Source organism: Heterodontus francisci, chromosome 6, assembly GCF_036365525.1.
Source record: "Heterodontus francisci isolate sHetFra1 chromosome 6, sHetFra1.hap1, whole genome shotgun sequence".
NCBI lineage: Eukaryota > Metazoa > Chordata > Chondrichthyes > Heterodontiformes > Heterodontidae > Heterodontus > Heterodontus francisci.
This window is the reverse complement of record NC_090376.1, coordinates 119520719-119547974: the sequence shown is the minus strand read 5'-3', so window position 1 is coordinate 119547974 and position 27256 is coordinate 119520719. Positions and strand designations below refer to the sequence as shown.

Genomic DNA, 27256 nt, shown 5'->3' with positions numbered 1-27256 from the left:
GGTTATTTGCCTAGCACAGAGACAGTAGATTCCTTACAGCAGCAAAGAACCCCCTTCCCAGTTTCTTTTTTATTCATTCGTGGGATGTGGGCATCACTGGCAAGGTCAACATTTATTCCCCACCCCTAACTGCTCTTGAGAAGGTGGTGGTGAGCCGCCTTCTTGAACCACTGCAGTCAATGTGGTGTAGGTACAGCCACAGTGCTGTTAGGGAGGGAGTTTCAGGATTTTGAACCAGCAACACAATCAAACTAATCTCAGAGGTTGAGAACCAGGAAATGGAATCGTGTACCCTCTTCAACAGAGATAAGATCAGAATCGCAAAAAGCAGTCTGCATTCCTACAGCATAGTTCCAATTGCACATTGACTTTAACATTCGAGCTAATCAAGATCCTGGCTCCTCAGCAGTGTTCATTAACATCACCGTGTCCCTTCAGGAATATCATCAGAGGGACGAGGTCTCAGAATTAATTCATTAGAAACTAAATAATTTACCCCTTGCAGAACAACTTTAGATGCAGGATAATTCTTTGTGTGTTTATGTTCAGCTGCAAGGAATGGTGATGGTCACCTAGGCTATATTACTGATTGCTGCTTCGAAGTTCTAACACCATTTAGAATCAGAGAATTATAGAAAGTTTATGGCAGATTTATAGGGAATATTTTCAAAAATAAACTAATAAAACATTTGGTTACTGTAATAGGGTTCTGTAGAAGATTGGAATAAAAACTTTGATATGAAAGATAAAACAATGTAGAGATAAGGGGAAAAAGGGCCTGGAAATGGGATTAGAGCAGATAACACAGGCAATGTGGGCCAAATGGCCTCCTTCTGTGGTGTAACATTTATGACTTTAAGGAGTGCACAGGGGGATACTGGAGTGACATGTGGTCGATGACTGTTCTACTGTGTAGATGTCTGTGAAATGCTGGTGGGTGAAAATGTACCAGCCTTCAGAGATATTTAATTTTCACTTCAACCTACAAAACACATCAAGATTGGCCTAAGTACATGCAGCAGTGATAGAAACCTGTGTAGAAATAATGGGTATTTTAATATGCTGTAGTGAAGTCTGAAAAAGACTTGCGATGAGTAGTGGAAATATCAGATGATGGGTCTAATGTTCCAAAATACAGTCTCATAGGGAATATCACCACTGCAAAAGCATTAACATTCAGCATGTGCCTCAGACTGCAATTAGTCACTGAACAAAAAATGGAACAATGCAAAGCCCAATATTATTTGAGATTTTAATACAGTGAAATGGCAGGTTGCAATGTTTCAAAATATCACCTTTTAGTCTGCAGGTCACCACACGTTCATTAAATCCCTAAAAGAACCATCCCTTTTATTAGTTCCTGTACCAATATTTCAATACCAGTAAAGAGTGGCTCATTGGCTGCTAAATGCCCCTGCTGCACCAGCGCTGCTGTTAGTTCTAACTCAGCACCAGACAACACAGAATGTTTGCACTGTTCAGATGAATAAACTTGTCACGGAGGTGAGAAAGGTTCCTGAAATCTCGGTCAGAAGTAGCTGGTCAAAAGGAAGTCAGGTGCTGTGGTCAGACAAGGACGCTTCCAACATCATATCACTTTCATTCATCTCCATCTCCGTGAAAAGTGGAGTCTCTTCAGGAGGAGCCCCAGCATTTGCTAACTTGCTCTGCTGGGGCGAGGCATCCAGAGCCATGATGCCACTCTCTTCGAGGGACTGCCTCTCAAATTCAGTATCACACTCCCTCTCCTCCCACGAGGGGTAAATCATTTTCCTGATCACTGGTGCCTTCATTGCAGACATGTCGAGCTCGTAGCACCCGAGTTTCTCCTTCAACTCTGTCCCTGTAATAAATGGAACAGTTTCCTTTGCGGCAATTCAAAAAGACACATTATTTGGCTAGCTCTTTCCGGGTTGGTACAGACATGATGGACTGAATGGCCTCCTCCTGTTTGCTTTTAGTTCAATACAAGATTCAGGGACTCCTCTGGATTCTTCCATTTAAACCGACAGAAAGTAACACATTTTCAATTATTCTCCTAGCCTTAGTTTGAATAGTAAACAATGGCACCACTGAAGGGATCACGGATAGTCAGCTTGGCAGCACTCTCATCCCAGTCAATGGGTGATGGGTTCAAGTCCCACACCAGGCTGAGGCTCCAATGCAGTACTGAATGAGTGCAGCATTGTTAGAGATGATTTATGGGTTTGGCAGTGTAGTGGCTATGTTACTAAAGTAATAATCCAGAGAATGGGAGTTCAAATTCCACCAGGGCAGTTTGAGAACTGGAATTCAGTTTTTAAAAATCTGGAAATTAAAAGGCTGTAAAAGTTACCATGAAGTTGTTGGATTTTCGTAAAAACCTTTCAACATCCCTTTTGGGAAGGAAATCTGCTGCTGTTACCTGCTCTGGGCCTATATGTGATTCCAGCGCCAGGCCAAACTGACTGACTCTTAATTCTCCTCTGAGGTTGCCTAACAAGGAACTCTGTTGCATCAAAAACCACAGCTCTTAGGGCAACCAGGGATGGGCAATAAATACCAGCATTGCCATCAACACCACATCCTGAGAGTGTTATTAAATAAAATGAGATGTTACACCAGTCTGCTCAGGTAAATGACCCCAAAATATTATTTGAAGGGAAGGGGATTCTCCCAGTGTCCGGCCAACATCTCTCCCTCTCAACAAATTACAATTGAATTTCTTTGCTTTAAATGTGACAAATCCTATGTGGCACCACCACCGTCCGATCTGTCCATTAGGACTTCACACTGATTGTCCCAGTTCAGCTCGTACCTTCGCAATCCCACATTGTGTTTTCTAGAAGTTTACCCACCACCAAGGTAAAACTATTCTGTGATATCCTGACTTATCTTTTTCCCCTTACCTTGCACAGGACTACTATATTTGTGATCTTCAGATCCTTTAACACAACTCCAGTTTCTATAGAAAAGTCACCTTGTCACCAGGAGCCATAAGTGGCACAGTGGGTCACACTCTCTCTCTCGAGTCAGAAGGTTGTAGGTTCCAGCTCCACTCCAGGTACTTGAACCTATAATCCAGGCTGACACACTCCCAGTGCAGTACCGAGGGAGTGCTGCACTGTCGGAGGTGCTGTATTTTGGATGTGACATTAAACAGAGGCCCTACCTGCCCTCCCAGGTGGACAGAAAAGATCCCATGGCAGTACTCAAAGAGAAGGAGGGGTGCTCTCCTCGGTGTCCCTTAACCATCATCTGAAACAGATTATCTTGTTATTTATCACATTTGTGTTTGTGGGATTTTGCTGTGCACAAACTGTTTGCTGCATTTTTTTTTTACAATATGGCAGTGACTATACTTCAAAAATAAATTGGCTTTAAAGCACTTTGGGACATCCTCAGGTTGTTAAATGCAAGTGTTTTTTTCTTTACTTGACATTGCTAAGAGAGATCAAACTCCAAAGGGCAAAAAATGCTTTGATTAACTGGGCACACAGTGCTGTTTCTTTACTGGGGTGTGTTGAGGCTGCAGTTCAAAAAAACTGCATCAGCTTCTCGAGGGCTACTAGGAATGGGCCTCAGCAGTCATATAAATAAGGTCTCGGGATCGACAGAGCAGAGGCTGAGAGCCAGCTCCTGATCCCAGTCTCTCTGAATCAGAGCGAAACGAAGCTCGATAATGGTTTAAAAAGTCCACAGAAATGGTTTAAGAATGTTGCTCACCAATATAGGCATCTGCATTCCCAATGTACATCTCTATGCAATGACCAAGCATCGTGACTGAAAAGGTATCATCTCTGCGAAGACCTAGGGCCTGAACAACAGAAAGAAAGAAATGTCAAACACAAACCGTTCACCCTCATGGAAAGTGAAAACATTTCTTAAAAAATAGGTAGCTCCAGTAATTAATTGGTTGTAAATGTATGTAGGATTGATGTAATGCAGGTATAGGAAGTTTGGGGGGAGGGGGGGGTGGTGGAGGTGGGGGGCAAGGGCGAGGGAGAAGGGGGTCACAGATGGTTTAGATTACTATTTTGTAGAATGTGGTGGCATGTTAAGTGATTTCCCCCAAGAGGCACATGGTATGGAAATATTTATCGGAGAACTGGAGCAATAGTTGAGCCTGTGGATGATCGAGCGTTTTTAGTCGTTGGTACCGACTGCAAGGACTGCAGTCTTTTGTGATCCTGTATTTTCCAGCGTTTGCAAAACACTGAATGCAAATAGAAGTGCTTGTGCACTTCACTGGGACTGTGTAAACAAAATGATCATTTCCTGCCCACTTTCAATTCAGTGACATTTGGCAATGCTCAGCTTCAGAGTCAAGTTCTCTTGACTTTGCCCCAAAATCAGAGCACCTCACACTGCATTCTCCCAACAATCATCGCAAACTCATTTCACAGAGAGAATATTTTACTACCATCAGACAAAGGAAACTTTCACCCTCTTAATGCAGGGCTCCAATCAGTTCCTCATTTCTAATAATCTACAAAGAAAACATCACAGAACATTGTTTTCTATAATGGAGTTAAAGTAATTTGGCAGCAAATAGAATCAATTCAAAGTTAATGTGTTTTATGTCTGAAGATTATTCAAGTGATGGAAAACCATACCGTGTGAAAATAGTTGATGGCACTCTCAAAGTTGCCCATGAGACTCAGCACATAACCAATAGCAGAATAGGTGCACGCATGCTGGGGAATGAGGACTAGAGCTTGGTGGTGATAATCTAACGCTTCATCGTATTTCCTAAAAGGAAAGATTCCATTATTTATTAAACTTTTCAGAATTAAGAATGGTTCTGCCCACACACTGCTTAATATGATGCAGAATCGGAAGAGCTGTGACGGTCACAGGATCTTACAGCACAGAAGGCAGCCATTCGGCACATTGTGTCTGTGCCGCCTCTTTGAAAGTGACAATCCTAAATGCTGCTTTGCAGGTTACTGAAGTGTTTTTATATTTAGGAATGAGCACGAATATTCACAGCTGCAGCCATTTTAAAAATCACTTCAAAAACACGTTAGCTCTTTTTGAAAATTCTGTCTCCTTTTTGATGGTTGCCAGACGACTTCCCCGCCCCCTTTTACTATAAGGACTGAATTAAAATGTTTGTGAGGGTGTAAAGCAGTACAGATGATGGCAACCTGCTCAATACTCTCATATCTACATAGATTCCTGTATTTTATAGGGGAAATATACCAACTGGACAGAGAAACAAACATTACAAAGCTGCTGAATCAAGAGTTTGGAGCTCCAGTGCTCTCCATCTCAGCCCCAAATAATTACCTCTGCCTTTAAAATCTAGCATAGGATAAACACAACTATATAATGTTATAACACAGTCTTACCTTTTTGTCATTGACACTTACTTGAGTTTCCTGCACACATGTCCCAGATTATTCATTAATGGTTCCCATTTATCAACAGTTACCTGCAAATCAAAAACAGACACACCTTAAGGTATTACCAGATACCTACAAGGTCAAGATGCATGGAGTGAGAAGGCAGTGGCCTTGATTTTCCAATATGGATGCAGCTCAAAACAAATGGACTGAGAGGGAAGTGTGCTGTCTGTCCCCAAACTTCCAAGGTCAGCTCATTAGCAGAGCTTCAGTGCAGACTTGGATATGCACAGGGAGCACATCAGTGTTGGGGGCTGAAAATTGTGCGTTAGCCAGATCTAAAGGCATTGGCGCTATCAAGTTTCCAGAATTTCTGCCATGGTGTGATTTATGCTAAAATGTTATTTTGAAGTTGCAATTTGTTATCGGGTTAAATTCTCTAGAACAGTAGAGCTGGGAGAAGTGGATTTGATTTCAGATAAAAGCATCTACCCAGGTGGTGCCGCCTGCATCCCACACTAACCTAAGGTAACACTGCACTGTCTGAGATCCTGTCTTTCCGATGAATCATTAAACCGAAGCTCTGTCTGCCCTCTCAGGTGGGCACAGAAGATCCTATTGCACGATTTCGAAGAAGTGCGGGGGTGCTCTGTCTAATGTCCTAGCCAATATTTATCCCTCAACCAACAACACAAACAGATTATCTGGTTATTATCACATTGTTGTTTGTGGGAGCTTGCTGTGTGTCAATTAGCTGCCACGTTTCCCACGTTCCAACAGTGACTACACTTCAAAAGTACTTAAATGGCTGAAAAGCACTTTGGGACGTCCTGACGTTGGGAAAGGTGCTATATAAATACAACTCCTTTCCTTTCTTGCTCATTTACTTAACAACTTGCATTTATACAATCCCTTTAACACAGTGTAAGGTTTAGGGAGGGAATTCCAGAGCTTAGGGCCCAGGCAGCTGAAGGAATGGTCGTGAGTGGCGGAGCGATTAAAATTGAGGATGCGCAAGAGGCTGGAATTGGAGGAGCACTGAGATCTCGAAGGCTCAAAGTAAATCACCTTGTTGATTTACATCTGGTCTCATCTCACTGCATCAGTCCACCTCTTGGAATATTGGGGCGGTGCACATACGAGGTTAGGAACCAGTTTGCATAAACGGAAGTTTTCACTGCTATTGCCCCAAGTCACATTATTGTAACCTGGATATTGGACAGTAAAGTTAAACACTCAAGCACAAGGGATGCACTTACGGGACAGCCCAGTGACAGGAATCAAAGAATACCCAGTGCAGATTCGAAATCTGCAATGGGGCCAATTAGAGGGAAGTGGTAGAATAGGCTGGCAAACATCTGCAAGTATCAGAGCAAAATATTTGCAGCTTCTGTTAGAGGACTAAAAGGTAAGAGGCAAAATGAAAGGTAAAGGAAATCTTAAACTGCAGGTGTGTAATACCCAGGACACAACCTCTGCTGAAATGGAGGTCTTGCTAAATGAGGTGGTTTTGATGAGGATGCCCCTCCACAGAATAAGACAGCATTGCAGTACATCACCAAGACAACGACACATTGACTGACACCATCACTGGCTGCTTCAGCCCCTTTACTGCATGCTAACTGCAGGTATCACAACAATGGATGGCACAGCTCTGCATCCAGCTCCACACTGACAAAGACACCCATGAAGACAGTTTTCTATTAGTGTCATAGGGTAGGTGTGCTGGGCCTTTGCATCATCGAACATCAGAAGGGGAATGCAGATTGTTCCCACCCTCAAATTTATTAAAAGGAAGCTCCCGCCCATTTTAAATTGATTGTGACTAATTTGAAAAGGCAGCGTTTTAATTCAGCATCAGCCCATATATTTTCTGGCATGTTCAGTTACAAAGTAAACAGACAGGATTCAATTAGAAAAACCCATAAAAACAAGCTCATGAATCACTAACTTGAGTAGTTATGATTTGAACACACAACTGAATGAATGGGCAGATCCCCTGAAAGATGTTCTTTAAAAGGATTCAGAGAATCCCACAATCACAGAGTTAAAATACAAGGATTGCTTTGGCAAGAAGCACTAACTGTGGATGCTTTCTTTGGTATTGGGAATTCAAAATATTAGTTGAACTTTTAACAAAAAGTAATGCGATCGCGAAGAAATTTAGCACTGCATTATGTAACTAATAATAATTCTTCAGGAACTCAGTCAAATATAATGATTCCATAGTTCTGGTAGCAACTTTAAATCAAAATTATATTTTAAAAATCCCAGAATTCATCTCATAGAGATGGGCAGTGACCAGGAATTCTGACTTGTACAACTGTGTACAATATGGTACACAGTTCACTAGACTGTGGGAATCTGCATTATTGCATTGCAATTCCCTACTGTCCCCATTCACTGCCAGACTTTTCATGCGACCAAATGGGAAAAGGGCGTTCCTCCTTTTTGTGGCAAATGCTTTGCTTACTTGTTATTGTATCTTAACTCCAGTGCCTAAGGTTACGGTTATACCACAAATGCAAGATCATAATTTAGACTGTCTCAATCTTCCATCAATTTCCATTACCCAATACTGACACATAATGGAGCAGCCACTGTAAACACTAACTGTAAATACCAACTGATGTTGTGAGGGTCATTGTATTCTGAAACTAACGTTTTAAGAAATACTTCATCAGTCAAAAGAGAGATTGTCACTCCAAGAGTTCCAATCATTGTGACACAAGGTTAAATGATGCACCTGACCTTGAGATGTATCTTTGAGCACACAGGCTGTTTATCACCCTCTGTACACCAGCCTATTTTACATAGAATTAACAGCACAGAAACAGGCCATTTGGCCTAAATGGTCTATGCTCCACATGAGCCTCCTCCCACCTACTTCATCTCACCCCTCTATTCCTTTCTCCCTCATGTACTTAAATATATTGGAACACATGATTCAGCAACACAGACTATGCACAGACACAAACTGGACGCTAGTTGGCTTTACATTTGGTTAATTTTTGTGCCCGATAAGTTGAAGGCTTTGACGCTCAGGGATTGAACTATTTTTCCACCTTTGAACGTAGCTCCAGTTGATTGACAAGGATAATACCAGAACTGAGAGGTAAAAACTATCAGGATAGACTGAACAGGCTGGGGCTTTTTCCTCCAGAAAAGAGAAGACAGAGGAGTGACCTGATAGAGGTCTTTAACATTATGAAAGGATTTGATAGGGTAGACGTAGAGAAGATGTTTCCACTTCTGGAAGAGACCAGAACTAGGGGGCCATAAGTGGTGAGAATGTGGAACTCACTACCACAGGGAGTGGTTGAGGTGAACAGTATAGATACATTAAGGGGAAGCTGAATAAACACATGAGGGAGAAAGGAATAGAAGGACATGTTGACAGGGTGAGATGAAGTAGTGTGGGTGGAGACTTGTGTGGAACATAAACACTGGCATAGACCAGCTGGGTTGAATGGCCTGGTCTGTACTGTAAAGCTATGTAGAAAGCACACTGTAATCAGACATGCTATAAGCTAAATACTGAATAAAGTGCCCTCTATTCTACTCCAACAAAATGCTTATCCTAACTTCAGGACAGCAGTCCCTGGAATACTTCCATTTCCCACATCAGCCATCCTCATGGATTCTCCAAAGATTGACAACTGTGTGAAAACTTAAGACAGTTTTGTGCAGTGGTTTTGGACCTATTAAGAACACAACCAGAACTGCTTAAGGTAACCGAACACAAGATCACCAACTCCCCAAGAGAAAGGAGACTTTCATTCCATCATTCTGGGGTTAATTCAAGCTAGTGTCTCGGAAGTGAAGAGCGGGTAGTTTAACACAGGGGTTCTGAATGCAGGTGGGGGGGGGGGGGGGGGGCAATCCACAAAAGATTTCCATGGGGTCTGCAAAATTAGCCTCTTTCAAGAATAAAATCTTTTTACTAATCCTGTTCTGCAAGCAGAGATAACAAAAAAGTGAGGCTGATCACTGCCAATATCAGAAGGGCCCTGTTTATTACTAAGAACGAGATCTCGGAATCAATCGGCTAGATTTTTTTTTACCTACGTCTAAAAAGAAAGTTTAATTCAGTGCCCTGATGCAAGGTTGGGTTGACTGATGTTGCAGAAGACCACTCCTCAGCTCCTCCCCCAGATCCACGAGTGACCATTGGCAGCGGGTTCTTTTCTTGGTAAGCCACACGGTGAGGTGGAGCAACAAGTCAGTGGGGTTTGATGTCAGTTTTGTGGGGTAAATGGGCTGAGAATTAATCAGTGTCTCTCTTTACTTGGCTGACCACTTCTTGTCTGTGTCAGCTACTTACAGAGACAAGCACAGCATGGGTGGCTGGCTAAACTCCATGCTGTTGCTGGGACCTCGCTAACCTTGGTCCAAGTCCCAGAGCCATCACTCACGCGAGGTCCGGGTGGCCATAAAAGTTGACCTTTTTATATTGTGAAGTGAGCCTGAAGCTTAGGCACACATATATGTTGACCCATCTGAATTTCAGTTGTGGGATCTTGCTGTGTGCAAATCTGGTTGTTAAACCACATGACAGGAGCCACTCTTAGAAAATAGTTGTGTTGTGTTACAGGGAGTCTGTGGAATTTTGATAACTGGGGAGGAGGGGGCCTCAGCAAAAAGGTTGAGAATTCCCGGTTTAACACACAGCAGGACCCAGCTCCCAAGAACAATCTGAACACTGCACAACACAAAGGCCAGACATAGGGTAGCTTTCCCTTAAAGGCATCTATGCTATTTGGTAGCATGTTCCACATTCTCACCACTGTCTGGGTAAAGAAGTTTCTCCTGAACTCCCTATTGGATTTATTAGTGACTATCTCCCTAAATACAGGGGTGCTGCCAGAAGACTGGAGAATTGCACAAGTAACATTTTTGTTCTAAAAAGGCTGTAAGGATAAGTCCAGCAACTACAGGCCAGTCAGTTTAACCTTGGTGATGGGAAAGCTTTTAGAAACTATAATTCAGGACAAAACTGTCACTTGGAGAAATGTGGATGAATTAAGGAAAGCCAGCATAGATTTGTTAAGGGCAGATAGTGGTTAACTAAAATAAAATAAAAATGAAAGGGAACAGAACTGAAACATTAACTCTGTTTCTCTCTCCACAGATGCTGCCAGACCTGTTGAGTATTTCCAGTATTTGTTTTTATTTTATATCAGTGGTTAACTCACTTGATCCAATTTTTAGGATGAGACAACAAAGAGGGTTGATGTGCAATAAGTACAAAGAACAAAGAAAATTACAGCACAGGAACAGGCCCTTCGGCCCTCCAAGCCTGCGCCGATCCAGATCCTCTATCTAAACATGTAGCACGGAATCCATTTCAACCGAGTACCTGTCTACAGAGTACTTAACTTGGGAATTTGGTGAGTGAGGGAATTTGGCGCAGTGGAGGGATGAGGTACCGTTCTGGTCTTTTTAAAAAAAAGAGTGGTCCGAGACCGGAGGTCTAGCGGCATTATTTAGGCAGCAGGTAGGTGACTGGTTGATGAGTTTTATAGTTTTTTCCCTCTAAACTAAGCCAGTAGTTTAAACTAGGACTGGAGAAATATAAATACTGCATTAAATTTATAGCTTAATAGTTAAACTAAAGATAGCTACAAATAACTGCTGGAGTGACATTTCAAAACTTGAAACCCTAATGAGTTAAATAAAAGGGATGGCAGGGCAGGTGAGGTGCTGCAGCTGTAGCATGTGGGAACTGATAGACACTAGTGTGATCTACAGCAACCACACATGCAGTAAGTGTCTGCAGCTCAAGGAACTTCTGCTCAGAGTTGATGAGCTGGAGGCCGAGCTTCAGACACTGCAATGCATCAGGGAGGGGGAAAGTTACCTGGACATTTTGTTCCAGGAGGCAGTCACACCTCTTAGGTTAAGTATTTCAGATTTGGTCCGTGATCAGGGACAGGAGGGTATGATAACGAATGAGGCAGGTATGGAGATCCAGAAGGAGCACTGGAGGAGCCTTAGCCCTTGTACTTGTCCAACAGGTTCGAGGTTCTTACAGCCTGTGTAGATGAAGCAGGGACTGCAGGGAAGATGAGCAAACTGACCACAGCAACATGATTATCAGGGGCCATTCAAGTTGGTGGAATAAAAAGGAATGTAGTGGAGTAAGGGACAGTATAGTTAGAGGGATAGATACTGTCCTCTGCAGACGAGAGCGTGAAACCCGAAGGCTGTATTACCTGTCCGGTGCCAGGGTTAAGGACATCTCCTCGGGGCTGGAGAGGAACTCAGAGTGGGAGGGGGAGGATCCAGTTGCCGTGGTGTACATGGGTATCAACGACATAGGTAGGACTGAGAGAGAGAGAGATTATGCTAAGTGAGTATGAGCAGCAAGGGGCTAAATTAAAAAGCCCCTTTTAAGGTAAAAACCTCTGGATTACTACCTAAGCCATGAGCAATTTGGCGCAGGGTCAACAAGATCAGACAGCTGAACGTGTGGTTCGGAGATTGGTGTGGGAGAAATGGGTTTCAATTCATGGGTCACTGGGAGCTGTTCCATTGGGACAGGATTCACTTGAACTGAGCTTGGACCAGTGTCCTGGGGAATTGTATAACTAAGGCTGTAGAGAGGGCTTTAAACTAAATAGTGAGGGGAGGATTCAGATGAGGGGAAGTTAAGAGAAGGGACAAGGCAATAGTGCACGGTAGCGATATGGGTAATGATAAGCTGAGTGTGACAGGAAGGAACAGAGTGCACCAGCAAATAGGGTCAGAGTAGGGGAAAATGGTAAAAAGTCTGAATTAAAGCTCTTTATCTGAATGCACGCAGCAGTCATACCAAGATAGGTGAACTGATGACACAAATAGAAATAAATGGATATATATATGATAGCCATTAGAGATTTAGTTGCAAGATGACTAAGGCTGGGAACTGAATATTCAAGGGTATTTGACATTTCGGAAGGATAGGAGGAAAGGAAAAGGAGGTGGGGTTGGCAGTCGCACCCCTTAGTGTAGGGAGAACATTAGAGATGGCCAATTGTCAGGGACAGGAGGGTGTGACTGCAAGTGAGGCAGATAGGGGGAAATCAGCAAGTAGTGACTTGTCCAACAGGTACGAGGTCCTTGCTACCTGTGTGGATGAAGAGAAGGGCTGCAAAGTGGATGAGCGGACTGACCATGGCACCATGGTGAAAGATGCCATTCCAATGCGGGAGTGAAGAGGAATGTGGTAGTGATAGGAGACAGTGTAGTTAGGGGGAGGGATACTGTTCTCTGCAGCCGTGACCAGGAGTTCTGATGGCTGTGTTGCCTGCCAGCTGCCAGGGTTACGGACATCTCCTCGTGGCTGGAGAAGAACCTGGAGTGGGAGGGGGAAGGTCCAGTTGTCGTGGTCCATGTGGGAACCAATGACATAGGTAGAACCAGAAATGATGTTCTGCTTAGGTAATCAGCTCCAGATTGTTACCTGAGCCACATGCAAATTGGCACAGGGTCAAGCAGATTAGAGAACTAAACGCGTGGCTCAAAGAGTGGTGTGGGAAGAAGGGGTTTCGATTCTTGGGGCACTGGCATCAGTACTCAGGGAAGAGGGAGCTATTCTGTTGGGATGGGCTTCACTTGAACCAGGCTGGAACCAGTGTCCTGGTCAATCGCATAACTAGGGCTGTGGACAGGGCTTTAAACTAACAGGGGAGAGGATTGTTTGGGTAAAGGGAAATTTAGAAATCCAAAGAGAGAGGTCAGGGCATCAGAGCAGGACAGTGAAGTGGGTAATTCCCAACAGAATGGCACAGGAAGGGACAGAGTTTTTAAACAAAAATTGTACATTGACAAATAAGGTAATTGCAGGGAATAGAGGTAAAAAAAAAACGAAACTGAAGTTCCTTTATCTGAATGCACGAAGCATCTGTAATAAGATAGATGAACTAGTGGCACGAATAGAGGTAAATGATCTAGAGCTAATTGCCATTATCGAGACATGGTTACAAGGAGATCAAGGTTGGGAAATTAATATTCCAGGGTACACAATATTTCGAACAGACAGACAGAATGGCAAAGAAGGAGGGGTAAGCCCTGATAGTAAAGGATGACAGAAGGACATTAATAAGAAGGGATCTGGCCTCAGAAGATCATGAAGTAGAATCAGTTTGGGTGGAAATTAGGAATAGCAGGAGTCAGAAAACACTGGTGGGAGTAATTTACAGGCCTCCTAACAGTAGTTATATTATTGGACAGAACATTAAACGAGGAATTATTGGAGCATGTAAAAAAGGTAATGCATTAATTGTGGGGGACTTTACTCTTCATATAGACTGGGACAATCTAGAAAATGAATTTGTAGAATGCTTTCGTGACAATTTCTTGGCGCAATAAGTTGTAGAACCAATTCGGGATAAAGCTTAGATCTCATATTGTGTAATGAAGCAGGGTTAATAAGCAATGTCATAGTAAAAGCCACTGGGAAATAGTGATCATAATACCATTGAATTTCACGTTAATCTTGAAAGTGACACATTTCAATCACAAACAAGAATCTTAAACTTAAACAAAGCCAATTACGAAGGTATGTGGGGAGAACTGGCTAAGGTTAATTGGGTAAATAGACTGGAAGGTATGGTGGTAAATGAACAGTGGGAAGCATTTAAAGAAACAATTCAAAGGGTTCAACAAAAGTACATTCCGTTCAAAAACAATAACTCACCCAGAAAGACCCAGCCGTGGCTCACTCAGGAAGTTAAAGAGTGTATTAGACTAGAAGAAGAGGCTTACAATGTTGCAAAAAATAGTAGCAAGTCTGAGGATTGGGAGTGTTTTAGAAACCAGCAAAGGGTCCCCAAAAAAATTGAAAGAAGGGAAAAAATAGAATGAGAGTAAACTAACCAACAATATAAAAACAGATTGCAAGAGCTTTTATAAGTACATAAAAAGGAAGAGAGTAGCTAAAGTAGACATTGATCCCTTAGAGGCAAAAACAGGGGAAATCATCATGGGGAATGAGGAAATGGCAGAGGCATTGAAAAAATATTTAGTGGCTGTCTTCACAGTAGAAGACACAAGTTCCATACCAGAAATAGGCAGTAACCTAGGGGCTAAAAAGAGTGAGGAAATTAAGGATATTGATATGAGTCGAGAAAAAGTATTGGAGAAACTTGAGGGACCAAAATCTGACAAGTCCCGGACCTACATCCTCGGGTTCTAAAAGAGATAGCTGCAGAGACAGTGGATGCACTGGCTATGATTTTCCAGAATTCCTTAGATTCAGGAATGGTCCCAACAGATTGTAAGTTGGCAAATGTTACGCCGCTTTTCAAGAAAGGAGGTAGAGAGAAAACAAGGAACTATAGGCCAGGTAGCCTAACATCAGTCATTGGGAAGATGCTGGAAACTATTATTAAAGAAGTCTTAACATTGCAGTTGGAAAAGCACAGTATGATTAGAACAAGTCAGCATGGTTTTACTAAAGGGAGATCCTGTTTGATAAATTTATTGAGTTTTTTTGAGGATGTAACTAGTGGGGTAGATAAAGGGGAACAAGTAGATGTAGTATACGTGGATTTTCAAAAGGCAAGATAAATATTGGCCAGAATATCAGGAGCGCTCCCTGCTCTTATTCAAATAGTGCTATGGGATCTTTTAGATCCAGTTGAACAGTGTAACCCCTCTGACAGTGCACCACTTCCTCATTACTGCACTGGAATGTAGTTACGTCAAGGACTTGAACCCACCACCTTCTGACTTAGAGGCAAGAGCTCAACCACTGAGTCAAGTCACAGTGCCTTAACATATGGTCAGCACATTCCAAGGCACTTCACATTTAATGAACTACCTTTGCTGTGTAGTCACTGTCATTTTGCAGGTAAATAAAGAAGAACAATACTTTACAAACAGGAAGTGAAATGAATGAGGAAGTAAGCGGTTTACGGTGATACTGGTTGCGGAATGAACTTTTTTCTTCATTCATGGGATGTGGGCGTTACCGGCAAACTCAGCAATAATTGCCCTTGAATAGGTAATGGCGAGCTGCCTACGTGAATACAACTAGGTGGTTGCTGAGCCATTTCAGAGGGCAATTAAGAGTCAACCACATTACTGTGGCTCTGGAGTCACATAGTCCAACAGCGGGTAAAAATGGTAGATATCCTTTCCTAAAGGACATTAGTGAACCAGCTGGGTTTTTAATATTAATGCTGTAGTTTCATTGTCAACATTACTGATATCCGCTTTTTATTGCAGATTTATTCATTCACCAAATTTAAATTTCCAGCTGCCTTGGTGGAATTTGAACTCATGTCTCCACAGCATTAGTCCAGGGCTCAGGATTATTAGTCTAGTAGATCCCTACAAAGGGAGATCGATAGGTTAAGTGAGGGGGCAAAAATTTGGCAGATGGAGTATAATGCGAAAAAATGTGACGTTGCTCACTTTGGTGGGAAGAATAGAAAAGCAGATTATTTAAATGGAGAGAAACTGCAGAATGCTGCAGTACAGAGGGATCTGGGTGTCCTTGTACATGAATCACAAAAGGTTAGCATGCAGGTACAGCAAGAACTTAGGAAGGCAAATGGGATGTTGGCCTTTATTGCATGGAGGATGGAGTATAAAAGTAGGGAAGTCTTGCTACAACTGTACAGGGCATTGCTGAGACCACATCTAGAGTACTATATACAGTTTTGGTCTCCTCATTTAAAAGGAGGGATATCCTTGCATTGGAAGCAGTTCAGAGAAGTTTCACTAGGCTGATTCCTGGGATGAAGGGGTTGTTTTATGAGGAAAGTTTGAGCAGATTGGGCCTATACTCATTGGAGTTTAGAAGAATGAGCGGTGATCTTATTGAAACGTAAGATTCTGAATGGGCTTGACAGGGTAGTTGCTGAGAGGATTTTTCCTTCATTTGGTTGGGGGGGGGGGGGGGGGGCGTGAAATCTAGAACTAGAAGGCACAGTTTCAGAATAAGGAGTCTCCCATTTAAGAGACAGATGAGGAACTTCCTCTCTCACAGACGTCATGAATCTTTGGAATTCTCTACCCCAGACAGCAGTGGAGGCTGGGTCATTGAAAATATTCAAAAGCTGAGTTAGACAGATTTTTGATTTACAAGAGGGTCAAGTGTTATGGGGGTCAGGCAGGAAAGTGGAGTTAAGGCCACAATCAGATCAGCCATGATCTTATTGAATGGTGGAGCAGGCTTGAGGGGTCAAATGGCCTGTTCCTGCTCCTATTTCTTATGTGACATAACCAGCATGCTACTGTAATGTGGCACAGGAGATCATGAGACATTAGTATGGCAAAACTCAAACAGAAATACATTGACAATGTCCCACTGCAAGTGTTCAATGTTGTGAAACTTTAATTAAATAAACTATGAAGCAATAATGTCATGTTGTAAAAATACATATTCAGAGAGAACAGATAACCAGAGAAATATTTGAAGCAGTGCTTCAGTCTAGAATTAATTTTATATTTTAGCCTCATCCCTGGGTGTTTAGGTTTTGATCTTATTTTATTTACAGCCTTTGGGATACGTTTAAATCCTACCGTGACTTGACAGTGAGAGCAAAGAGAGCAAGCCTGACGGGAAACAGAGAGAGAGACCAACAGATAAAAGTGGGAAGACAGGTGACAGAGACTCAGTGACAGCAAGCATAAGGGGAAAGAAAGTCAGAGTCAGTGAAAGCGGAGAAGGCAAACCTGAAGGGAAACAGTGCGAGTGGACAAGAGATAGAAGTGGGAGGGTAGGTGGCAGAGGGTTCACAAGAGCATTAAGTCAGAGTCAGAGCACCAGCTGAACACACAAATATGAGAAAGAAATTCAAAAAGTGGCGCCAATGCCATGGAGCGCCCGGATTGGTGGGTAACAGGCCAATGTTAGTTTGTTTCAGTAAATTATTTGTTTTTCACTGTTGAAAGTTACTTGATGTTTCCATTGTGTTTCAGACAGATAGATAGAATTGCCAGTGTCTTTAGTTAACCTTTTGCTATTTTAGTATCTGTCTGTCGGCAGTCAGTTTCTTAAGAGTTTTATATGTCACTGTCTTAGACGTCAGTTTCATAGATCCAAGGATGAAACTTTGTGGACATGTAGAGCTCATTGCTCAGATGATAAGAAGCCATTGGTAAGCTCCGTGGTGTACAATAGATAGGAATGGATACATGAAGGTCCAGTGCCATGAAGGTGGGCATAAGAGGTGGAGACGATAACAGCTGCTGAGGTTGAGGAGTGTTGTGCACAGCAATCACATAGCAGGTCGTTGATGACCTGCATTATGATAATTTCAGCAACTTGAGCAAACGTTAGACTGGCAGGAACCTTGGAGGAAATGACAGATCAGGAATGGGTAGTTGAAGAGATGGGTAGGACAGAGAGGACAGGTCTGAAGGTGGGGGTGGGATTAGTAACCAAGGTAAGGAGCAGCTGGTGATGTCCGTGTGCACTGGGGTGAGGACGTCAGGAAGTGAGCCAGGCAGGGGTCAAGAGAACAGTTAATGAGTCTGAGCTCATGATATAGATAGTCCCGATGCAGATAGAAGTTGCAGAAAGTTCTATTTTCTGTCTAGACTCATTCCCAAGTTTCAGTTAAACTTAGTTTTAGGTACAATTTTGCTTTCCAGGTTTTCATCTGCTCAGGAATTTCTTTCTGAACATCTCACCACTGCTGTTTCACTCCAATCAATATAGCAAATGATTAAGAAAATAGAACCAGAGTCATCACAGCACAGAATGAGGCCATTTGGCCCATCAAGTCCATGCTGGCTCTCTGTAGAGCAGTCAGTCCCATCGCCCCATAGCCTTGCAAGTTTATTTCCCTCAAGTGCCCATCCAATTTCCTGATGAAATAATTGACCGTCTCCGCTTTCACCACCCTTGTAGGCAACATGAACTGATGCTTCTACGGCTGGCAAGAGAGTTTGAGGAGTACTGATCAATGTTTTATTCCTGAAAATAAATATATTTTAATTTTAGCTCCCTTGTATTTAAAGATTTAATTTTACTTTAGGCTATTAAAACAAGTCAAACCACTGTGTTGCAACAGATATTGAGAGACCAGAAAGACATCACAAACAACAATGATAACCTTTGCAAGAAATGAGACCAATAGTGACTAAGTGAAACGTACCCAGTTTGGCAGGTTTAAGAAATATAATGGTAGGAGTGATAGTATTTCAAGCATGTATATATTACTATAGGTATTGCAATAATTCCTGCAAGTCCATCTCCACTTTCACCACAACAAAAGCAAAATGTTTCTCAATTTCCTGCATGGCAGTTACAAGGTAACTAGTGATGGTAATGTAGAGATGACTTGCAGAATTGCAAACTGAAAATGAATGGGTGTGGCATACATATACACTTAACCATCCAAGGGGGAAACCCTGGACATTTGATATCTGTCACTCCTTTGCACATAATTAGAGTGATAAAACTGCACAGAAAAACACAAGAGAATAAGGGGAAAATATGCTTTATTATAAATAACTTCCACATTTTCCTGAACCAAGTCTATGGTGTGGCCATCACAAACAAGACTAAATTGTCCCTTCCTCAGCATTTTCTGCTGTGAAGAATACAATCTTTAGTTGCCTCAGTCCAACTCTATGGAACTCTGTCCTCAAATCTTTTGCTTCCCTCCTGATAATCTTTTATACTCAAGGGAATAAAAGCCTAAAAAGTGGGGGTGGGGGGGGGGGGAGGGGTCCGAATTGAGGTGTTTACAATTATTGCAGGAATTAACACAGTAGATAGAGAGAAACTATTTCCTCTGGTGGGGAGAGTCCACAACAAGGGGGCGGAACCTTCAAGTTAGAGTCAAGCCATCCAGCGGTGATGTCAGGAAGCACTTCTTCACACAAAGGGTAGTGGGAATCTGGAACTCTCTCCCCCAAAAAGCTGTTGAGGTTGGAGGTCAAATGAAAATTTCAAAATTGATATTGTTCGATTTTAGTTGGGTAAGGGGGGGTTAAGGGTTACAGAACTAAAGTAGGTAGATGGGGTTAAAATACAGATCAGCAATGATCTAACTGAATAGTGGGGCTAACGGGCCTCCTCCTGCACCCACATTCCTTGAAGTCTTCAACCGAGCTTTCTAGCAAAGGCTCAGCACCTGCTCCTTTTCTCCTATTGCCTCAAGTCATGCCAAATAACAAATATCAGGTATTATTGTACCCATACCTGAGTGTTCCTGCATCAAGGAATCAAGAACACTTCTTAATTCATACAATTAATCAAACAAATTACTCAGCTCTGCAAAAGCAGAGATCGATATGTCAGGGACACAAGATGTCATCAGTGAATACACCCAATAGTTTAATAATCTCTGATTAGTACACATTCCTGTGACAACTATAACCAGTTATAGTTTAAATTAAGCAATCTTTAAACCAGCACAAGAGGCATTGTTCCTCAATCGCAAATCAGTACGAACAGATAACAAAAATAACTTCAAAATAATAAGATTAGACTATAGTCTGAGCTGGGTGCGGTGGGGAAATTGATTACAATAGAGCTATGCAGCAGGTAACTTAAATATACGTTTTGACCACACACGTCAAAACCTTAGTGCTGTGGTGAGAGTGCACAGAAACCTTTGGGTTCTCTTTACCATGGTGAGTATATTTTGTTAGAATGAAAGTCAGTGGGAAAATGAAAAGTGAAACAACCATAACAGGAGAAAGAGTAGTAACAAATTAAGGGAAAGGGGAGTGGGGGGGGGGGGGGGGGCAGAAGCATCTTCAGATGCGCCACATACAATAAATTGCTTTGAAATGCAGTCACTGTCCTGTAGCTGAACAGTATGCAAAAGTTCAAAATCGTCCTGAAGTATTGTGGTTTAAATGTTCATTTAAATTATAAGCATCCTAACTGTAGCTTTTAAGTAACTAAAAATGTTAAAGATAGTACCAAACCTAAAGAAAAAGCATATAATTGTGCAAAGACGGGCAGCAGGTCAGAAGATTGGATAGAATATAAAAGGCAGCAAAGAACGACTTAAAGATTAATAGGAGTACGAGAGAATGCTGGTGAAAAATATAGAAGTACGAGGAACAAAGAACATAACAGCACAGGAACAGGCCATTCGGCCCTCCAAGCCTGCGCCGATCTTGATGCCTGCCGAAACTAACACCTTTTGCACTTTCGGGGACCGTATCCCTCTATTCCCATCCTATTCACATATTTATCAAGATGTCTCTTAACGTCGCTATCGTATGTGTTTCCACCACCTCCTCTGGCAGCAAGTTCCAGGCACTCACCACCCTCTGTGTAAAAAACTTGCCTTGCACATCCCCTCTAAACTTTGCCCCTTACACCTTAAACCTATGTCCCCTAGTAACTGACTCTTCCACCCTGGCAAAAAGCTTCTGACCATCCACTCTGTCCATGCCGCTCATAACTTTGTAAACCTCTATCATGTCGTCCCTCCACCTCCGTCGTTCCAGTGAAAACAATCCGAGTTTTTCCAACCTCTCCTCATAGCTAATGCCCTCCAGACCAGGCAACATCCTGGTAAACCTCCTCTGTACCCTCTCCAAAGCCTCCGCGTCCTTCTGGTAGTGTGGCGACCAGAATTGCACGCAATATTCTAAGTGTGGCCTAACTAAGGTTCTGTACAGCTGCAACATGACTTGCCAATTTTTATACTCTATGCCCCGACCGATGAAGGCAAGCATGCCGAATGCCTTCTTGACTACCTTATCCACCTGCGTTGCCACTTTCAGTGACCTGTGGACCTGTACGCCCAGATCTCTCTGCCTGTCAATACTCTTAAGGGTTCTGCCATTTACTGTATACTTCCCACCTGCATTAGCCCTTCCAAAATGCATTACCTCACATTTGTCCGGATTAAACTCCATCTGCCATTTCTCCGCCCAAGTCTCCAACCGATCTATATCCTGCTGTATCCTCTGACAATCCTCATCATTATCCGCAACTCCACCAACCTTTGTGTCGTCCGCAAACTTACTAATCAGACCAGCTACATTTTCCTCCAAATCATTTATATATACTACAAACAGCAAAGGTCCCAGCACTGATCCCTGCGGAACACCACTAGTCACATCCCTCCATTCGGAAAAACACCCATCCACTGTTACCCTCTGTCTTCTGTGACTGAGCCAGTTCTGTATCCATCTTGCCAGCTCACCTCTGATCCCGTGTGACTTCACCTTTTGCACCAGTCTGCCATGCGGAACCTTGTCAAAGGCTTTTCTAAAGTCCATATAGACAACATCCACCGCCCTTCTCTCATCAATCATCTTCATCACTTCCTCAAAAAACTCAATCAAATTAGTAAGACACGACCTCCCCTTCACAAAACCATGTTGTCTCTCGCTAATAAGTTTGTTTGTTTCCAAATGGGAGTAAATCCTGTCCCGAAGAATCCTCTCTAATAGTTTCCCTACCACTGACGTAAGGCTCACCAGCCTATAATTTCCTGGATTATCCTTGCCACCCTTCTTAAACAAAGGAACAACATTGGCTATTCTCCAGTCCTCTGGGACCTCACCTGTAGCCAATGAGGATGCAAAGATTTCTGTCAAGGCCCCTGCAATTCCTTCCCATGCCTCCCTCAGTATTCTAGGGTAGATCCCATCAGGCCCTTGGGACTTATCTACCTTAATGCTTTGCAAGACACCCAACACCTCCTCCTTTTTGATAATGAGATGACTGAGACTATCTGCACTCCCTTCCCTAGGCTCATCATCCACCAAGTCCTTCTCCTTGGTGAATACTGATGCAAAGTACTCATTTAGCACCTCGCCCATTTCCTCTGGCTCCACGCATAGATTCCCATCTCTGTCCTTGAGTGGGCCAACCCTTTCCCTGGTTACCCTCTTGCTCTTTATATATGTATAAAAAGCCTTGGGATTTTCCTTAATCCTGCTTGCCAATGACTTTTCATGACCCCTTTTAGCCCTCCTAACTCCTTGCTTAAGTTCCTTCCTACTGTCTTTATATTCCTCAAGTGCTTCATCTGTTCCTAGCCTTCCAGCCCTTACAAATGCTTCCTTTTTCTTTTTGACTAGGCTCACAATATCCCGTGTTATCCAAGCTTCCCGAAACTTGCCAAACTTGTCTTTCTTCCTCACAGGAACATGCTGGTCCTGGATTCTAATCAGCTGACGTTTGAAAGACTCCCACATGTCAGATGTTGATTTACCCTCAAACAGCCGCCCCCAATCTAAATTCTTCAGTTCCTGCCTAATATTGTTATAACTAGCCTTCCCCCAATTTAGCACCTTCACCCGAGGACTACTCTTGTCCTTATCCACAAGTACCTTAAAACTTATGGAATTATGGTCACTGCTCCCGAAATGCTCCCCCACTAAAACTTCGACCACCTGGCCGGGCTCATTCCCCAATACCAGGTCCAGAATGGCCTCATCCCTTGTTGGACTATCTACATATTGTTTCAAGAAGCCCTCCTGGATGCTCCTCACAAATTCTGCCCCATCCAAGCCCCTAGCACTAAGTGAGGCCCAGTCAATATTGGGGAAGTTAAAATCACCCACCACTACAACCCTGTTACCTTTACATCTTTCCAAGTTCTGTCTACATATCTGCTCCTCTACCTCCCGCTGGCTGTTGGGAGGCCTGTAGTAAACCCCCAACATCGTGACTGCACCCTTCCTATTCTTGAGCTCCACCCATATTGCCTTGCTGCATGACCCCTTTGAGGTGTCCTCCCGCAGTACAGCTGTGATATTCTCCTTAACCAGTAATGCAACTCCCCCACCCCTTTTACATCCCCCTCTATCCCACCTGAAGCCTGGAACATTTAGCTGCCAATCCTGCCCTTCCCTCAACCAAGTCTCTGTAATAGCAACAACATCATATTTCCAAGTACTAATCCAAGCTCTAAATTCATCTGCCTTACCTGTTATACTTCGCGCATTGAAACAAATGCACTTCAGACCACCAGTCCCGCTGTGCTCAGCAACATCTCCCTGCCTGCTCTTCCTCTTAGTCCTACTGGCCTTATTTACTATGTCCTCTTCATTTACTTCACTAGCTGTCCTACTGCTCTGGTTCCCACCCCCCTGCCACACTAGTTTAAACCCTCCCGAGTGACGCTAGCAAACCTTGCAGCCAGGATATTAGTGCCCTTCCAGTTTAGATGCAACCCATCCTTCTTGTACAGGCTCCAGCTGTCCCTGAAGAGAGCCCAATGGTCCAGATATCTGAAACCCTCCCTTCTACACCAGCTGCTCAGCCACGCGTTTAGCTGCACTATCTTCCTATTTCTCGCCTCACTGGCATGTGGCACAGGGAGTAATCCAGAGATTACAACCCTGGACGTCCTGTTTTTTAACTTACTACCTAACTCCCTAAACTCCCCCTACAGGACCTCATCACTCTTCCTGCCTATGTCATTGGTACCGATGTGTACCACAACCTCTGGCTGTTCACCTCTGGCCCTTCAGAATGCCCTCTGTCCGTTCAGAGACATCCTTGACCCTGGCACCAGGGAGGCCACATACCTTCCTGGAGTCTCTTTCACGTCCACAGAAGCGCCTATCTGTGCCCCTGACTATAAAGTCTCCTATAACTATTGCTCTTCTGCGCTTTGTCCCTCCCTGCTGAACAACAGTGCCAACCGTGGTGCCACTGCTCTGGCTGCTGCTGTTTTCCCCTGATAGGCCATCCCCCCCAACAGTATCCAAAACGGTATACTTGTTAGAGAGGGGGATAGCCACAGGGGATTCCTGCACTGACTGCCTGCCCCTTCTAGCAGTCACCCATCTATCTGCCTGCACTTTGGGTGTAACCACTTCTCTAAAACTCCTGTCTATGATGCTTTCCGCCACCTGCATGCTCCTAAGTGCATCCAGTTGCCGCTCCAACCGATCCATGCGGTCTGTGAGGAGCTGCAACTGGGTACACTTCCTGCAGATGTAGTCGCCCGGATCGCTGGAAGCGTCACGGACCTCCCACATCTCACAGGTGAAGCACTTCACCCCTCTAACTGACATTTCTATCACTAATTAGTTAATTGATATAAAATAAATACTTATTAAATCCTTACTAAATTATGATACACTTCACTATGTGGTCCCCAGTGCTAGATTTCTACAATAAATATTAAATGCTGTCTAAATACGGTAATCTCCTCCCTCTGGTTTAGTTACTCTACTTATTAAATAGTTAATTAGTGTTTTAATCAATTTGAGGCGCAAGGGGAGAGCCAACTGTGCAACAGCCCCAACAAACAAATTTCTCTGCAGCACCTGTGGAAGAGCCTGTCACTCCAGAATTGACCTTTATAGCCACTCCAGGCGCTGCTTCACAAACCACTGACCACCTCCAGGCGCGTATCCATTGTCTCTCGAGATAAGGAGGCCCAAAAGAAAGAAAGAATCAGTTTTATTTTCAAATTCATAGTAAGAGTTTCTACAGATTTTTTTTAAAAAGTTAACAAAGTGAGTATTGGTCCTATAGAAAGTGAGTCTTGGGAATTAATAAGGAAAAATAAGGAGATGGCAGATGAACTGAACAGGTATTTTTCATTGGTCTTCACCATAGAGGATACAAGTAACATCCCATAAATAGTTGTAAGTCAGGAAATGGGAGATAGGGAGGAACTCAGGAAAATTACAATCACCCAGACAAGTGGTACTGAGTAAATTGTTGGAGCTGTGGTCCGAAAAGTCCCCGGGTCCTGATGGACTTCATGCTAGGGTCTTAAAGGAAGTGACTAGTGTTACGTGAGTGCTTCTATTTTTCTTTGTACAATATGTTTTAATAAATTATAGTTGGATTGTGGACACTGGCCCATCTGGAATCTTGAAGAAGCTGAACTTTGTGGTTGTTTTTTTTGAAAAAAGGAAGGTCAAAAGAAAGTTCCTGGTTTTGGCTAGTAACAAGTACTGGAAAGCATCTTATTTCAAGTAAGCACAGCAAGAGACTGTGTTTTGACCTGAAGAGCTATTTACAAGAAAATGACAAGTCAAAATTTATGGTCATCACAAGGCTTGATTCAGAAAAGGTTTTAGTTTCATTTTGAACTGTTAAAAACAGGCAGTTGGAGTTTGTTTATTGACCTGCCAGGAGAACAGGAGAAGATCCAGCCAGCTCATCTTTGTCTTGAAAAGCAAATCCTGTGTCAAGCGCGTTTCCTGATTCCTCCTATATTTGGAGAAATCCTAAATGCTTGCAGAAACCTTGCATCTTTGAAAGAACTTTGCATCTAATGTGTGATAATTGAAACCTATGTTGCTGCACACCTGATGTAAGACCTATGTGAAACCTTCTGCAGCTGCATCTTTTGCAAACCTATCCAGACTGTTCATCAACATCGTCTGGAAAGAACTGTTCTCAGAAGATTCCCAATGGCAGCCGCCTATTCGCCTTTGGGACACATTGCCAAAACAGAGGACTTCCATAACTTCTCTTCAGTCTAATTTTTTTTTTTATTCCTTCTATTTCTTTGTAACAGCTGTTAAAAAAAAAATATTTTTTCCCGGTTAACCGGCTGTGTGCGTGCGCGCACGTGAGGGCAAGGATAAAAATAAGGGGCTTTAATATTTCAATTTGTGCTTATGTTTACTTCATTATTGGTTAAGGCATGGTTTATAATAAATGGATAATTTTGTTGTTTATTAAAGAAACCTGGTTGGTGTGCTTAATTCTGGGGGGGGAAAAGAATATCTGATTGATGGTTTCAGTAAGTGGGAAAATTTAAATATATGTTGTAACCTGTGGAGAAGTGGGACTGAATTAACAGTGCAATCCTCCCGCCTCAGTCATAACAGCAGTGAGATAGTTGATGCATTGGTTTTAATTTTGCAAAATTCCCTAGATTCGGGAATGGTTTCATTGGATTGGAAAATAGCCAATGCAACTGCAGGCCAGTTAGCTTAACATCCGTCATTGGGAAAATGTTAGATGCTTTTATTAAAGACATTATAGCAGGGCACTTAGAAAAATTCAAAGCAATCAGCAGAGTCAACATGGTTTTGTGAAAGGGAAATCATGCTTAACCAATTTATTGCAGTTCTTTAAGAAGTAACATGTGCTGTGGATAAAGGGGAACTGGTGCATGTACTGTACTTAGATTTCCAGAAAGCATTTGATAAGGTGCCACATCAAAGGTTATTGCAGAAAATAAAAGCTCATGGTGTAGGGGGTAACATTTTGGCATGGATAGAAGATTGATTAGCTAACAGGAAACAGAGTAGGCATAAATTGGTCATTTGCTGGTTGGTAAAATGTAATGAGTGGTGTGCCACAAGGTACAGTGCTGGGGCCTCAACTTTTTACAATTTACATAAATGACTTGGATGAAGGTATGTTTGCTAAATTTGCTGATGACAAAGATAGGTAGGAAAGTAAGTTGTGAAGAGGACATAAGGAGGCTACAAAGGGATAAACATAGGTTAAGTGAGTAGGTAAAGATCTGGCAAATGGAGTATAATGTGGAAAAATGTGAAATTGTCCATTTTGGCAGAAAGAATTGGAAAAATTATCTAAATGGTGAGAAATTGCACAGTTCTGAGATGTAGAGGGATTTGGGTGTCCTAGTGCATGAATCACAAAAGGTTAGTATGCAGGTATAGCAAATAATTAGGAAAGCTAATAGAAACGTCATCATTTATTGCAAGGAGAATTGAATACAGAAGTAGGGAGGTTATGCTTCAGTTATACAGGGCAGTGATGAGACCACATCTGGAGTACTGTGTACAGTATTGGTCTCCTTATTTAAGGAAGGATGTAATAGTGTTGGAAGCAGTTGAGAGAGGGTTTACTAGACTAATACCTGGCATGGGCGCGTTGTCTTATGAGGAAAGGTTGGACAGGCTAGGCTTGTATCCGCTGGAGTTTAGAAGAGTAAGAGGCGACTTGACTGAAAAATATAAGATCCTGAAGGGTCTTGACAGGGTGGATGTGGAAAGGATGTTTCCTCCTGTGGGAGAATCTAGAACTAGGAGTTACTATTTAAAAATAAGGGGTTGCCCAT

The 27256-nt window shown here is 42.8% G+C and overlaps 1 protein-coding gene across 1 annotated transcript in view; it reads right to left on the bottom strand.

Moving 5' to 3' along the window:
• Nucleotides 1-1238: 1238 nt before the first annotated feature.
• Nucleotides 1239-27256, bottom strand: part of cdc16 (cell division cycle 16 homolog (S. cerevisiae)) — a 50568-nt gene continuing 24550 nt past the window's right edge. The window contains exons 15-18 of the mRNA XM_068034190.1: nucleotides 5355-5416; nucleotides 4596-4731; nucleotides 3706-3796; nucleotides 1239-1843 (exon numbers count right to left, since the gene is read on the bottom strand). Coding sequence (XP_067890291.1) covers nucleotides 1554-1843; nucleotides 3706-3796; nucleotides 4596-4731; nucleotides 5355-5416 — 579 coding nt within the window. The 3' untranslated portion in view covers nucleotides 1239-1553. The remainder of the gene's footprint in view (nucleotides 1844-3705; nucleotides 3797-4595; nucleotides 4732-5354; nucleotides 5417-27256) is intronic.